This window comes from Prunus avium, chromosome 4 (genome assembly GCF_965620075.1).
Source record: "Prunus avium chromosome 4, drPruAviu1.hap1.1, whole genome shotgun sequence".
In the NCBI taxonomy this organism is placed as follows: Eukaryota; Viridiplantae; Streptophyta; class Magnoliopsida; order Rosales; family Rosaceae; genus Prunus; species Prunus avium.
This window is the reverse complement of record NC_142287.1, coordinates 16268040-16280742: the sequence shown is the minus strand read 5'-3', so window position 1 is coordinate 16280742 and position 12703 is coordinate 16268040. Positions and strand designations below refer to the sequence as shown.

The window sequence follows — 12703 nt, the reverse complement described above, 5'->3', positions numbered from 1 at the left end:
TAAGTTCCCAAGTTCCACTACAAGAAAAAAGTCATTTCACAACGCGCAATATGCGTTGTGAAAACATATTGACAACATGCGGCGCACGTTGTTGAAGCCGATGTCGTTAAAAGGTGTAGGGCTTTCGACAACACGCGTTGAACGTCGTCGTTTATTTTGGTGCTCGTTGTGAACAACATTAACCACAACACGCGCACGTTGTAGGAGCGATTGACAACAACGTGCCAAGCGTGTCGTCTTATAATATTATGACAACATGTCTGTGCTCGTTGTTGTTTATGTTTTGACAACAAGCAATGAGCGTTGTTATATCAAATATATATGTTTTTTTTAAAATAATTATCAAAATTACCTGATAAAAGTATAATTTATCTATAAATAGAAGCTCTATGATAAACATAAATATTTCCTTACTTCACATTCATAAGGCATCCCAGAATACAAAGCTTTCATTCAAAAGATAAATAAGGAGTTCCATATACATATTACAAAGTTATATTCATCCCAATTATTCTAATTGTGCATGTAGCTGGAAACCACTGCTTGAAGCTCATCAGCATCCTGAAAACCCCATTGCCTGTTGTAATTTGTTTGCATGCCAAAAGAAGACATGGAATGAGAAGTGCCCTCTTCGAAGCTGCCATATGAGACATTTTCTTCTGGGATATTCACTGAATTTTCATAACTCCCATTAACAGAGTTATTTGAATTCATAATTCCATTCTCATAGTATGATGTAGTTCCAGGATTATTGATGTGGGTTGAATTGAATTGTGGCATGGAGTTGGATGAATTTTCTAACTCATGAAACCAACTTTGAGCTGCTTGATTAGGGTTTGCTACAGCAGAGCCATTGACAAAGCTTTGAGCTGCTTGATCCTTGAGGAAAGCTAACTGTGCTTGTAAGTCGACCACCTGAAAATTTCAAACCAAAAGCATATACTCATCAGTTACTTCAACATACAATCTGAACAGAAACCCAATCTGAACATACAAAGGGTACTAAATGATTAACCTGCTGTTGGAGAGCAAAAATATGTGAAACACAGCCATATATGGGATCTTGAAGCCTGGCGTGAGCTGCATATGATATCGACATTGCGGCCGCGCATCGATAGCTCAACGGAAGGGTTGCTAAAAGCTTCGACACATTGCTTGCGCCAAAAATACTGTGGATGGCAGAAAAATGGATATCTCCATCTTCATAGCAGAAATAAGGCGCAAAAATACACCCTCTCACACATTTTCTTCTCAAGAACTTGCAAGCTCCACAGGGAGAACCACAACCAGCCATGGTTCTGATGATCTTTTTTAATTGGTGCAAATGAACTTCGAAAAAATGTTTTGTGCTTCCTACATTATATACGTTTTATGTTGGTGTTTTGTGCCCCGCATTATTGGTGATTTTTGTTTTTGTTTTTACCTCATTAATGGTGATTTGTGCCCCGCATTATCCGCGATTTTTGTTTTTGTTTTTACCACATTAATGGTGATTTGTGCCCCGCATTATCCGCGATTTCTGTTTTTGTTTTTACCCCATTATTGATTGTTTCTGTTTTTACCGAACCTTGGGATCCTACCTAACAAATAATAATAAACCATGGCAATCAGAATAATGTGTAAAGTGATATATTTTAACAGTAAATCCAAAATTCTCAGGCAATCAGAACCATCAAACGCATGCAAAGGATCACTTGAAGAAATAAATTTCTCCACTAGACATGAGACAAAAGAGCCTAACATGAGTAGGCAGAAGCTATCATCGCCCGAGAAAATACAGGGAAAATACCTAACATGATTATTTTCAACGATAGAAAGAGCTGGACTTGCTTTTGGCATGGGGAACATATTCTCATAGGTAGGATATTTTAGTGATAAAGCTAAACAGGCCAAATCTCAAGTGCATAAGGATCGTATACAGAATTTCATACAGCTTATAGTGGCGATTGGAAAGACCAAGCAACTCTAAAAGTAAAACAAACTTAAATAGGAAATGTCCATGCTAATCTAGTTCAAAAATATTATTTTCACATTCAAAGAACCTCATGATGCTTCAGAGAGCAGCCGTGACTTGTGAACATTGCAAAATATCAAACTTCGCTTAATCAACCTTGGTTCTAAAAATCCATAATATAGACAATAGAAATGATTTGCAGTTCACAATACTTCGGAAGCAAAACAACAATGAGGAGCACAAGCCCTCACCTGATATAACAATTTCAGATTTCCCTTTGCAGAAAGTTAGATTGCTCATCTAATTGCATCAGTAACTCCTAAACAGAAAAAGTTCCCATTTGTAGCTCTCATATCAGATATACGAAACAATCATACACCCCCATTGCTACTAACAGATATAATCGCCAGTTAAACAAACTAACATGATATAATCGCTATTTGTAAATCCTAATCCATTAATAAAAAAAGACCAAAATTTGAAGTTATTAGCAATTAAATCAGCGAAAAAGCCCTAACCTTTTTTATGCTCGTCCTTTACCACTGGCTTGATCACGGCTTCTTCCTCGTCATCCTCTTTAACCGCAACAACAGCAGCAGGAGCCCTAGCCTCTCCACCTCCAAGCACAGCCTCTCCTTCATGTCATGGTCCTTAACGATGTGGATCTTGAAGGGAATCTGTGCCTCCTTCAAGGGCCTGGCGAGATCGTCGGCACAGGGAAAGAAAAGAAGAAGAAAAGAAAGAGAGAGAGAAAGAAAAAGAAAAGAAAGAAAAGAAAGAAAAAGGGAAAGAAAGAGAGAGACTGTCGGCGGTACAGGGAGAAGAGAAAAGAAGAAGAAAAAAGAGAGAAGAAAAAGAGAGAGAGAAATAGAAAGAGAAAGAAAGAGAGAGAGGATGCGCATGCGCATGCGGGGCTTTTCCCGCAAAAAATTTCACTCTCTTTTCCGTCAATTTTTTATTTATTAAATAAATTAATATAATTTTGACAACACGCTTCGTGCGTTGTAGAACTTAAAACTACTACAACATGCAAGGTCGCGTTGTGAAAATAGCTCTATTCTATATTTTGACAACACACTATACACGCACGTTGTTATAAATTGTATAATACAACATGCTGCTTCTGCGGGTTGTTAAAAATATTGTTCCACAACGCATATGAATGCACGTTGTTGATTACATGTTGTCATAAGTTATTTTTCTTGTAGTGTTCAATTTAGATTAATGGATTGATTCTAGCTAAAGTATGATTAAGCCATGGTGTGTGGTCATAACCTTGTGTTCCTAATTCCCTAATTTGATCATTTGTTGTCTAACCTAAAATTAAGCATTAGGAACCCATTAAGCATAGAAGAACATTTTAAACAACCAAGTATGTATCTAATCCCTGTTGTCGAATGTCCATACATACTCTTCCTATTCATAGTTCAATTCGAATTAAAGCATGGTGTATACTCTTAATTCAAACCAAGATAGCTAACATGCAAGCCTAAATGGTGATCAATCATTCAAACTAGCATATTAACTTATAAGCATAATGAATAAGAACATGAACCATAATTGAAACTTGGAAACTAATCAAACTTGAAAAACTAAAGAAAAGAATTTACATAATGAAAAGTAAAGTGGAACTAAGAAAAACTTAAGGAAAATTTTAGCACAAAAGATTTCATTACAACAATTGAAAACTAGAAAATGAAACTAAGAGAATTTGAGGGAGAGAAGGGAAGGGAGCTCTAGAGAAGTGTTTGAGAGCTCCCCCCCTTGGGGTGTGTTTACAAGCTTGGGAAACCTCACTATATATAGGCCTAAGGAAGCTGAAAATCTGAATTAAGTATGGCTAATGCATACAACACTTGTTTTATAAAATCTGAAATGGTTGATGCACTTCACTAATGCATACAACACTTCCATTATAAAATCTGAAATGGTTGATGCACTTCACTAATAAATCCCACCAGCAGCCCTAGCTCATCTTCATGTCACCATGACCAAGCTTCCAACCAGAAATAATAGCTCATCCTGAGGTCAGCATGACCAGCAACTTCAAGGGCTTACGAATTGGGCTTCCCTTAAGCAAATTAAGACTTTAAGCACTCAAACTTGAAGTTCAGAATGTCTTCTTTCCAGCCATATATCATTTGGGCCAATCCAAGGTCGGAGGAGGAAGTTAAGGCCAAAACAAATTGCTAACTCATTTTGCGCGCTGATAAAATCCATCCTGAGCATGGCTCTGTGTTTGCTAGGTAACAGACTCCATATTTATCCAATGGGGCTGAATTTTGGATATGTTATATTACACACCCATTGGAACAACTTTCATGAAGAATGTGGCCTCATCCGAGCTATGTAGGTTGCTGAAACAAAGCTTGCAATATGACCTACGAAACTGGGCTGGCAGGGGACTGTAGCCAAAATTGAGTTTGTCTTTAAGCTCTTCATCCATTCATCCAAATTAGGCCCTAACATGCATGGATTGCATCATTTACTATCCAAAGCCCTCATTATTACCTAAAGCTCAATGAACTGAAAGATAAACACAAAAAGAATTAAAAGCACAAGTTTAACTCAAAAACATAACCAAATCATAAGCTAGAAGGGTACAAAATGATAAGTAAATATGCACCGATCAACGGGCACAACAAAAAGAGCTGCCCAATTGTGCATCCTCCTCCAGCTAAAACAAATTCATAAAATAACATGGGCAAGAAATCCAGAGCAATTAAAAAGGTAACCCTAAACCATCTTTCTTGAATTTTATTTTCCAGGTTTTGATGTAATGATACAATCACTAATTACATTATGTCTGCAGGCAAAGAGAGCAGAAGCAGAGTCATCCCATGCAACCACTTATAATGCTCCAGGATCTTCTCAAGCAACTGCAATATCTGATGCTCTACCACAAGGTTCTTTGTAAATTCAAGCATCTCAGACTAGCGTAAGAACAAAAACAAAGAAGACCAGGAAGACAAAGGCACATGGAAAAGATTACATCTAGGTTATTTTGGGACTATATTTTGGACAAAATTTTGAATGTTGTTAACTTTTGATTAATTGTGTTTTGATGAAGATATGGTTCATTCTAGATATGTATTTTGATGAAGATTTGGTGGGGTTTTGGAAGTATTTTGTTTGATAATTGGAGGTTTGATGGACATGCATTTTGGGGAAGATTTGGTGGATTTTGGATTAGTATTTTTTTTGGATATTTGGTGGGTGTTGTATATGTTTTGGTTACTATTTTGGTGGAGATTTGGTGGTTGTGTATGTATTTTGTTGAAGATTTGTGAAGATTTGGTGGATTGTTGTATGTATTTTGATGGAGATTTGGTGGTTATGTATGTATTTTGTTGGAGATTCGTGAAGAATCGATGGGTTTTGGATTTGTATTTGGTTATGGACAATTAGTGCTGTAATTGGTGGTTATTTGGTTATAGAATCAGAATTTGGTCAAGTCTATGTTCTATGTACCTTACATTTTGTTGTTTTGTCCTTATACTCCCAAAAATTGGTGGTTATGGAATCATAATTTGGAATCACACAATGGTGGTTATTTGGTTATGACCTTATACTTGTTAAGGAAATACCATGGCTGTTAAAAAAATACCACACCATTTCGTTCCAGCAACTTGCCATTACATATGATTACTAAATAAAAACACTAACTAAATCAGCAACTTCCCATTACATAAAGGATTGACCATGATCCCTAAACGACCTATTTCCCTTTAATCATCACAGCAACAAGCAGCATCCAAGATACAGCTAAAAAAAACCAGAGCTTCCTCTTCCTTGCTCGAAAGGCCACAATCTCATTCTCCATTTTCCGAATCCTCTTAAGCAGCCCAACTATTAACTTCTGCTACCATGGGGTGTCCTCTTCATCAAATCACTCCCAAAATCTGCATCTATCATTCTTCTGCAAACACAGACAGTACATATTATTGAACATCAAGATTATTAAGGAAAAACAAGGAAGTGGCTCACCAAAGTTACGACTTACTTTTCCGCAAACATCAAACCTCCTACCAAGGTTCGCATCAGTCTAAGAAGTGAATCTCTTCGCCCTTAGTCCATAGTAGCCATTCACCGACCTTCCCCTTTTGAACTCAGACATCCCCGACATGGAAGACTTGCAATACTGGGCATTCCACGCATTAGATTCCTTTCAAAACCTGATGAAAAGAAGGGACCTTTGATTCAATGATGTTCAGTTCTTTAATTTCGGCATTTAGGGTTAGTTTCAGCTAAATGATAGATGTTTAATAACCCGATCCTAAATTAATATTTAATTATTAATTTATTCAAGTAAAAGACATTTTTACCCTAGGAATATTTTAATGGTTTAAAAGTTAACTTTTTGTTCGGGAAGGAACCTAGGAATTTAATTAGTACCATTGCATAGAGCACATTGAGTTGAGTCCATAGACATGTAGTGGGCTCAAATCGGAGTTATAACGAAGAAGTTATAATCTATGGAAGCTCAGTGGCATAACCGTAAATATTCGAAGCTCAGCCAACTTCAAACGGAGATTTCTCCTCCGTCCAACCACCAATTCTGACGCCATAACTTGCAAACTCTTCATCTCTCTCTGCTCTTCACATCAATACCAATTTCCAGCCCACGAATCCAAGGAATTAAACCCAAAATTTGAGCTACAGTGAGCCCAAAAACGGGCTGTTTCGATCCCAGAAATTTCGACGTCTTTTCCAGCCAACTCCGGCCACCAACCGCCACCAAATTACTCCCAAAACACTCCCCTTTGTGATTTCCCTCAAAGACCCAACCCAATTTCATGTAGAATTGACGAAATGAAACAAAAAAATTTCTAGGTTTTTCAAGAGACAAAATTGTTCGTTCGTGGGCTTTAACGGTTGAATTGATCTTCGAGCCAAGGTATAAAGTTACTCCCTTTGATGTGCTTGATCTGTAGGTATGATTATTGGCCGGCGGTTTGGAGTTTTCCGATCATCGAAAAATTACTCTACACACCCGCCGGCGGTGGCGGCTCATTAGCGGGGTGTCAAGGTTGGGTTTTAGTCCTAGAATGAACCCCACGTCGTCCTGAGCACGACGGTATGCTCGGATTTCAATTTGGTTACCTTTTAACTGTTGATCGAATATCGCATATTAAGCTTATCCGGGTTTGATATGTTCAGACTGTTGGATCGACTTCATTTTCAAATATGTTAATCTAGGCACCTCTAGGATCGTGTAGAAATTCACGGATCGTAAATCGGAGTCTCGGATGCTCCGATTCAATAACTCAAAGTTTAGGATAAACGATAACCGTCTGATTGTGCGATCGCGAGCAATCCGACCGTTCGATTTGAACCAAACTGGCAAGATATGTTTATTAAACCTTGTTGAGCCCATAGGAACTTTCGGATTAGAAATCGAAGGTCGTGGACCCCACGGGTTCGGTTGACCAGATTTGGGAAGTTTGACCACTCGATTAATTGAGAGTCTTCCAAGGTAGTTTCATTCTTCGAGAAGTGCAAGAATGACCCTATAAACGAGGCTTGACCATTTTGTGAATTATTTTAATTATGGTTGGATTTTGAGATTATATTATAGTATTTTATGGTATTCCTAAATGTTATCTCCGATATTCGAAGATTATGCATTATTGGAAGTGATGGAATCTCTAGGGGTATTGTTTATTTATTATTTATTTATTATTCAGTTATTTATCTATTTATTTATTTATTTATTACTATTAAGATTATTATTATAGTATCGAAATGGTTTGTTAATCGGATTTCGACGTGAATAATAAATTAATTAAATATCTAAGTGCATGTCTATATTTAATATATATACTCAGTAGTTGAAAATGATGAATTATGGACACTAGTTCTCAACAGTATGTGGTGTAAATTCAAAGGTAGTTGAGAACTGTTTTTTGGAAAGTTGAGAAAAGATTTAAAATATGGATTGTGGAATAAAGTGGAATTTGGGTCAGGTCCTGTCAAGATGGGTTTCAGTTTTTCTTGATAGATAAATCAACTTTTTCCGCTTTTATTTAAATATTAATTAATTAATATTAATTAATGTGATAGATGGACGCGTATCCCTCGGAGGGTGGTTCACTTTACCTCGTAAGCTTTTTTGGTGGGAGTTTATAAAGTCTGAGACCCTTTTAAGCCACATTGGTGATGAGTGGTGGGCCACACGAAGGACACGTCAGCGTTTAATGAAGGTCCTGACCGCAACGCAGACGGAGGTATGAAATTGGTAATGAAAGTAAACGTTGGGAATGAGAGCGAGAGGAAAAAAACTTTGGGTATCAATGTCAGAATTTTGGGAAATTTGAGGGTAGTAGAGTGAAATTTACCCTATTATTTATATTTTGTGAGAGGCCCCTTTAGACATGAAATCCTTACTCTGCCACCATATGACTGACATAGTAAACTTTCAAAAATTTGTACAAGCAGTCGGTTATCGAATACAAGAAATTCAACTCATGAGTGTTAGGGATGGCAATAGGTCGGGTAGGGGTCGTGTATGGCAATACCATCCTTGTACCCACTCTCCATCCCACCCCTGTCCTCGACCCCATTCCCGTTTAAGAGATTTCGGGGAATCCCCGTCCCCGTCCCTATTGGGTGACTATCCCCCAAACCTGCCCCCGAATCCCCCATTTTTTTGTATAACTTGACCTCTCTCACTTTGAATGTCCATGTGCAAGAACTTGAAACTGAACATAAGCCAAATCAAAATCAAAGTTAGGAACTTGCAGTCTAATAGGCATAATCTTTATCCTTATGCTGTTGTCTAATAAAAAAACAGAAAGAAAACTAAATGCTAGCATTGTTGGTTTATTCATTTATGCAAATTTTCTTTGAATTAAAACTTCCAGTTATATATTCAAAGGTGGAATCTATGCTACTACTAACATCAATCATAAATCACTATTACTAACAGCAACTTTTGAGCTTTAAGCAAATTACCCAAGATGGCAAGTTAATTTATAACACTTACCTTCTCGAAAGCAAAAACTTCAACTCACTTAGCAACAAAAAAATTTGTAGAACTTACCTCAGATTTGGATTTGGACTTGGATGTGGATTTGAATGAGCGGTGCAAAGAAGATTCTAGGGTAACAAAATATTATATTATATATTTATTATTTAAAAACAAACATATAAGTGTCGTATCGGGTTCATACCCCGATGAGGTTTTTTTAAATTCGGGGATCCCCGTACCCGATCCTCATTTTGCACTGAAATCTCCCTCCGTTATGGCCAGGTACTCGTTGGATCCCCTCCTCGACGAGGATTTCTACCATCCCTATGTGTGCAAAGCATGGCATATAGCCCATGTGTTTTTTTCTTGAAATTGCACATGGTTACATAATAAATATGACGTTACATAATAAATATTACAAAAACAAGGTTGGTGTAGTGGTTATTGTTTGAGGGTTCTTCTTTTGAGGGTCAAGGTTTGAGTCTTGCAAGTGCATAAAATCGAGGGTGGCCGAACGGTGACGGCTGGCTGGAGTTGACATGTGGCATAAGTTTATTGACTTCAACTCCTGTGTGCAAAGTATGGCCTGCAGCCCATGCTTTTCTTGAAATTGCACATGGTTTGGGAAATGATAGCGAAAATAACAACTACATATTGTGATGTTTCATTTAAGCAAAGCAGTGCATGCATTTTAGACTTTTTTTTTTAAAGGTCGGAATCATGCATTTAGACTTGTACGACCTTCTCTAGATTTGTCCAGACAGTTAAGGATAAAATGAAGCATAAAAACAAAACCCCACCATATAGGGCAACCCGTAGGGAAAAGATGATCCTGCTCTGGTAATTTTTGAAGTTACCGATTAATCAACAACCATTGCCGAGTAATGCACCATGGATCGGCTCCATAAATTCATATGTACATTAAAATCTGCATGGGGCATTTAAAATCAATGAACCGGCCTTAATTATACTTATACCACATGTCTCAAGGTTTTGTAATAAAAATACCAAAACCCTTAGGGGTATCAATGTAAATAACTTCAAATGAATCTAAAACATTATTTGAGAAAGATGTACATTGCCCTTTTCAACCCTAAAGCAATTGATATTAAACACAAATTGCTTCCTTAAGTTCAATACGAATGCTTTTTTTCAAATTCAAACAACTGAAATTCAATTAATGCACTTATTAAAGAAATCCTATCCCTATTTATCTATCACCAAACCAACCCTATGCTGACAAAACAGCGAAGTATTAAATTGCGGTACTGATATATGAAATGGGCGGCCAACTTATTTCCAAACACAATAATTTTCATACAACGTATGTCTATATAAGAATGCCAGTGGCAGCGTGCAGAAGATACACCATAAGCAAAATATTGAAGCCATAGATAGCATCGATGGGGATTATGGTCAATATTGTGATGGCTCCCTGCGGAGAATTCTGGGGAAGGAAATGGAATTTACTAGACATAGTCACTGCAGTTGTGTTTTTCAGTCTTCATTGCCTTTGTATGATGGCGCCGTTTCATTTCACCTGGCCTGCCTTTTGGGTGGCCTGTGCTCTCTATCTTGTGACGGGTTTGGGAGTTACTTTGTCTTTCCATAGAAATCTTGCTCACAAGAGCTTTCGTATTCCGAAATGGCTCGAGTACTTGTTTGCCTATTTCGGGGTTCTCTCACTTCAGGTATATGTGTATATATCAACGTTTAGCAACATATTTTTGGTACGCCTTTTATTTTTATTTTCAAGGCTATAATATTTGTGTTTGTTTGTTTGATTTTGTAGGGAAGTCCAATAGAATGGGTGAGCTCACACCGATATCACCACCAGTTTACTGATACTGAGAAAGATGTTCATAGCCCTCTTCAAGGTTTTTGGTTTAGTCACATGGGTTGGATCCTCGATAGCGGCTCTCGGTTTGGAAAAGTAAAAAAAACATACCTACTCTCTCTCTTTCTAGAACAAATATATTTGCATACGCTATAATTTTGTTCAAGCTCTAAATGGAAACTTTTGCAGTATGGAGGACTGAAGAACGTTGAAGATTTGAAAAGGCAAGCCTTCTATAGGTTTCTTCATCGCACTTTTCTTCTGCATTCTGTTGTTCTACTTGGAAGTTTACTATATGTCGTGGGTGGATTTCCCTTCCTGGCATGGGGACTGGTGAGATTGTTTTCTGTCTTGTTATCTTTAAGTATGAAATGGAATGGAAATTATTTTTCACATTCAAGTTTTTCTTGGTCGATTTACCGGACCAATTTGATTTCCATAAAGTCATAAAACAATGCAAGAGTTTATGGCACATTTACTTATAAGTAACGAGAATAAGAAGATAGATAATGATTTTCATTCTTAACTTTCCCTATTTACATACACTTAAGGAACATTTAATACGAAGGACCACTTTAAAATCCTTGATCAAATACTCAAAAAACCAAGAATCGGATCAACTAGGAAGGGGTAGTTGATCCGATTCTCATTCTTTGATTCTCCTTTCCTCTTTCTTCTTATTCTCATTAATTAATTAAACATGCTTAGTAAAAAGGTTGTCATAAAGATCAAAGCTGGATTACATATGTGCAATTCAAATTAATACCTATTAAAGTTTAAATTATTCCTTGTCATTGCAGGGGGTGAGGATGGTATGCGTTTTCCATAGTACTTTGTTAGTAAATTCAGCTGGTCATGTGTGGGGAAAACAAGTATATCTCACTGGTGATATGTCAAGGAACAATTGGTAAATTATGAATAAATATGGAAGTTGGGATATTATTATATGTTCTCCTTCCTGAATCCTGAATCCTGAATCCTGATGAGAGATATTAAATGTATATTTTTTCAACTGTACGTTTAGGTGGTTGGGATTGTTTGCACTTGGAGAAGGATGGCACAACAATCACCATGCTTTTGATTTCTCAGCTCGACAAGGTTTTGAATGGTGGCAGATTGATGTTACTTGGTATGTCATAAGATTTTTACAAGCAATTGGATTGGCAACAAATGTGAAAACTCCAACTGAAGCCCAGAAGCGAAGAAAAGCTATACACAGTAAAGTCATGGCTGCTGAGAATTAAACATTTGCTTCCTATCCGCCAAAGACAGAAAAAAGAAGTTCAATCTGCTATATGATGTGACAGATAAAGTTTACCATGTGGTTAATATTCAAAAACTTTGGATCTACATATTATATGGTCACGCAAGAACTATTTAAAAACTTTGTGTTCGTAGTTTTGAATATATAATTACTAAGTTGAATGATATTTTTACTTTTTCTCTTCGCATATTGTTCTTTTGCATTATTATATCTTAATGTACAAGTTACTTCATAAAAGCCATATATATATATCCAAAACCATTAACTAGCATAATTCATATACAAAACGATAACATATAAGATGATTTTCGTAAATCACGCATAATTCATCTATATATATTCAAAATATAAAAAAATTATTATTATTTAAGAAAATATTAAGGATTTTTGTAGAAATATCACCTGAACTTATAACTCAGTTTTAATTTGTCACCTTAATTTTTTAAAATCCATGATTTGTCATTTGACTTTAAGACCACCATTTTTAAGGGTATTTTAGTCTTTCCATTCTAAACCCTAAACAATTAAAATTGAAAAAAAAAAAATCCCACTTTCCCCCATCCCCTGTGCACCACTGGCGGCTCCAATCAACCCCGCCCACCTTGAAATCCATTCCTCCTTTCCTCTTTACAACCCCTTCCTCCATTCCCCCTTCCCTCTTTCCATTCCCCTTCCCTC

General features: G+C 36.8%; 2 protein-coding genes across 3 annotated transcripts; one reads left to right on the top strand and one right to left on the bottom strand.

Moving 5' to 3' along the window:
• Positions 1-375: 375 nt before the first annotated feature.
• Positions 376-2867, bottom strand: LOC148294911 (LOB domain-containing protein 14-like). 2 transcript variants are annotated; one of them, XM_088251464.1, is made up of 3 exons: positions 2473-2867; positions 1016-2273; positions 376-915 (listed from the first exon to the last, which is right to left on the bottom strand). In XM_088251464.1, exons 2-3 carry the CDS (start codon positions 1292-1294, stop codon positions 514-516), a joined length of 681 nt encoding a protein of 226 aa, XP_088107590.1. In that variant the 5' UTR covers positions 1295-2273; positions 2473-2867; the 3' UTR covers positions 376-513. The 2 variants fall into 2 exon arrangements, with proteins under 2 accessions (XP_088107590.1, XP_088107589.1); XM_088251463.1 differs by having other exon boundaries at positions 1016-2867.
• A 7391-nt stretch (positions 2868-10258) lies between these two features.
• LOC110766718 (palmitoyl-monogalactosyldiacylglycerol delta-7 desaturase, chloroplastic-like) lies at positions 10259-12206 on the top strand. The gene is made up of 5 exons (XM_021970083.2): positions 10259-10615; positions 10717-10857; positions 10951-11094; positions 11562-11668; positions 11786-12206. The coding sequence occupies exons 1-5, from the start codon at positions 10328-10330 to the stop codon at positions 12003-12005; spliced, it is 900 nt and encodes a 299-aa protein (XP_021825775.2). The 5' UTR covers positions 10259-10327; the 3' UTR covers positions 12006-12206.
• The last annotated feature ends 497 nt before the right edge of the window (positions 12207-12703 follow it).

Bases quoted from the DNA above. Each gene is read 5' to 3' on its own strand.
- LOC148294911 (XM_088251463.1), bottom strand. From the start codon at position 1,294: ATGGCTGGTTGTGGTTCTCCCTGTGGAGCTTGCAAGTTCTTGAGAAGA. The intron at 916-1,015 runs GTTAATCATTTA...TGAAATTTTCAG, and splicing joins TTTTTGCTCTCCAACAGCAG to GTGGTCGACTTACAAGCACA.
- LOC110766718 (XM_021970083.2), top strand. From the start codon at position 10,328: ATGGGGATTATGGTCAATATTGTGATGGCTCCCTGCGGAGAATTCTGG. The intron at 11,095-11,561 runs GTGAGATTGTTT...TTGTCATTGCAG, and splicing joins CCTTCCTGGCATGGGGACTG to GGGGTGAGGATGGTATGCGT. The intron at 11,669-11,785 runs GTAAATTATGAA...CTGTACGTTTAG, and splicing joins GATATGTCAAGGAACAATTG to GTGGTTGGGATTGTTTGCAC.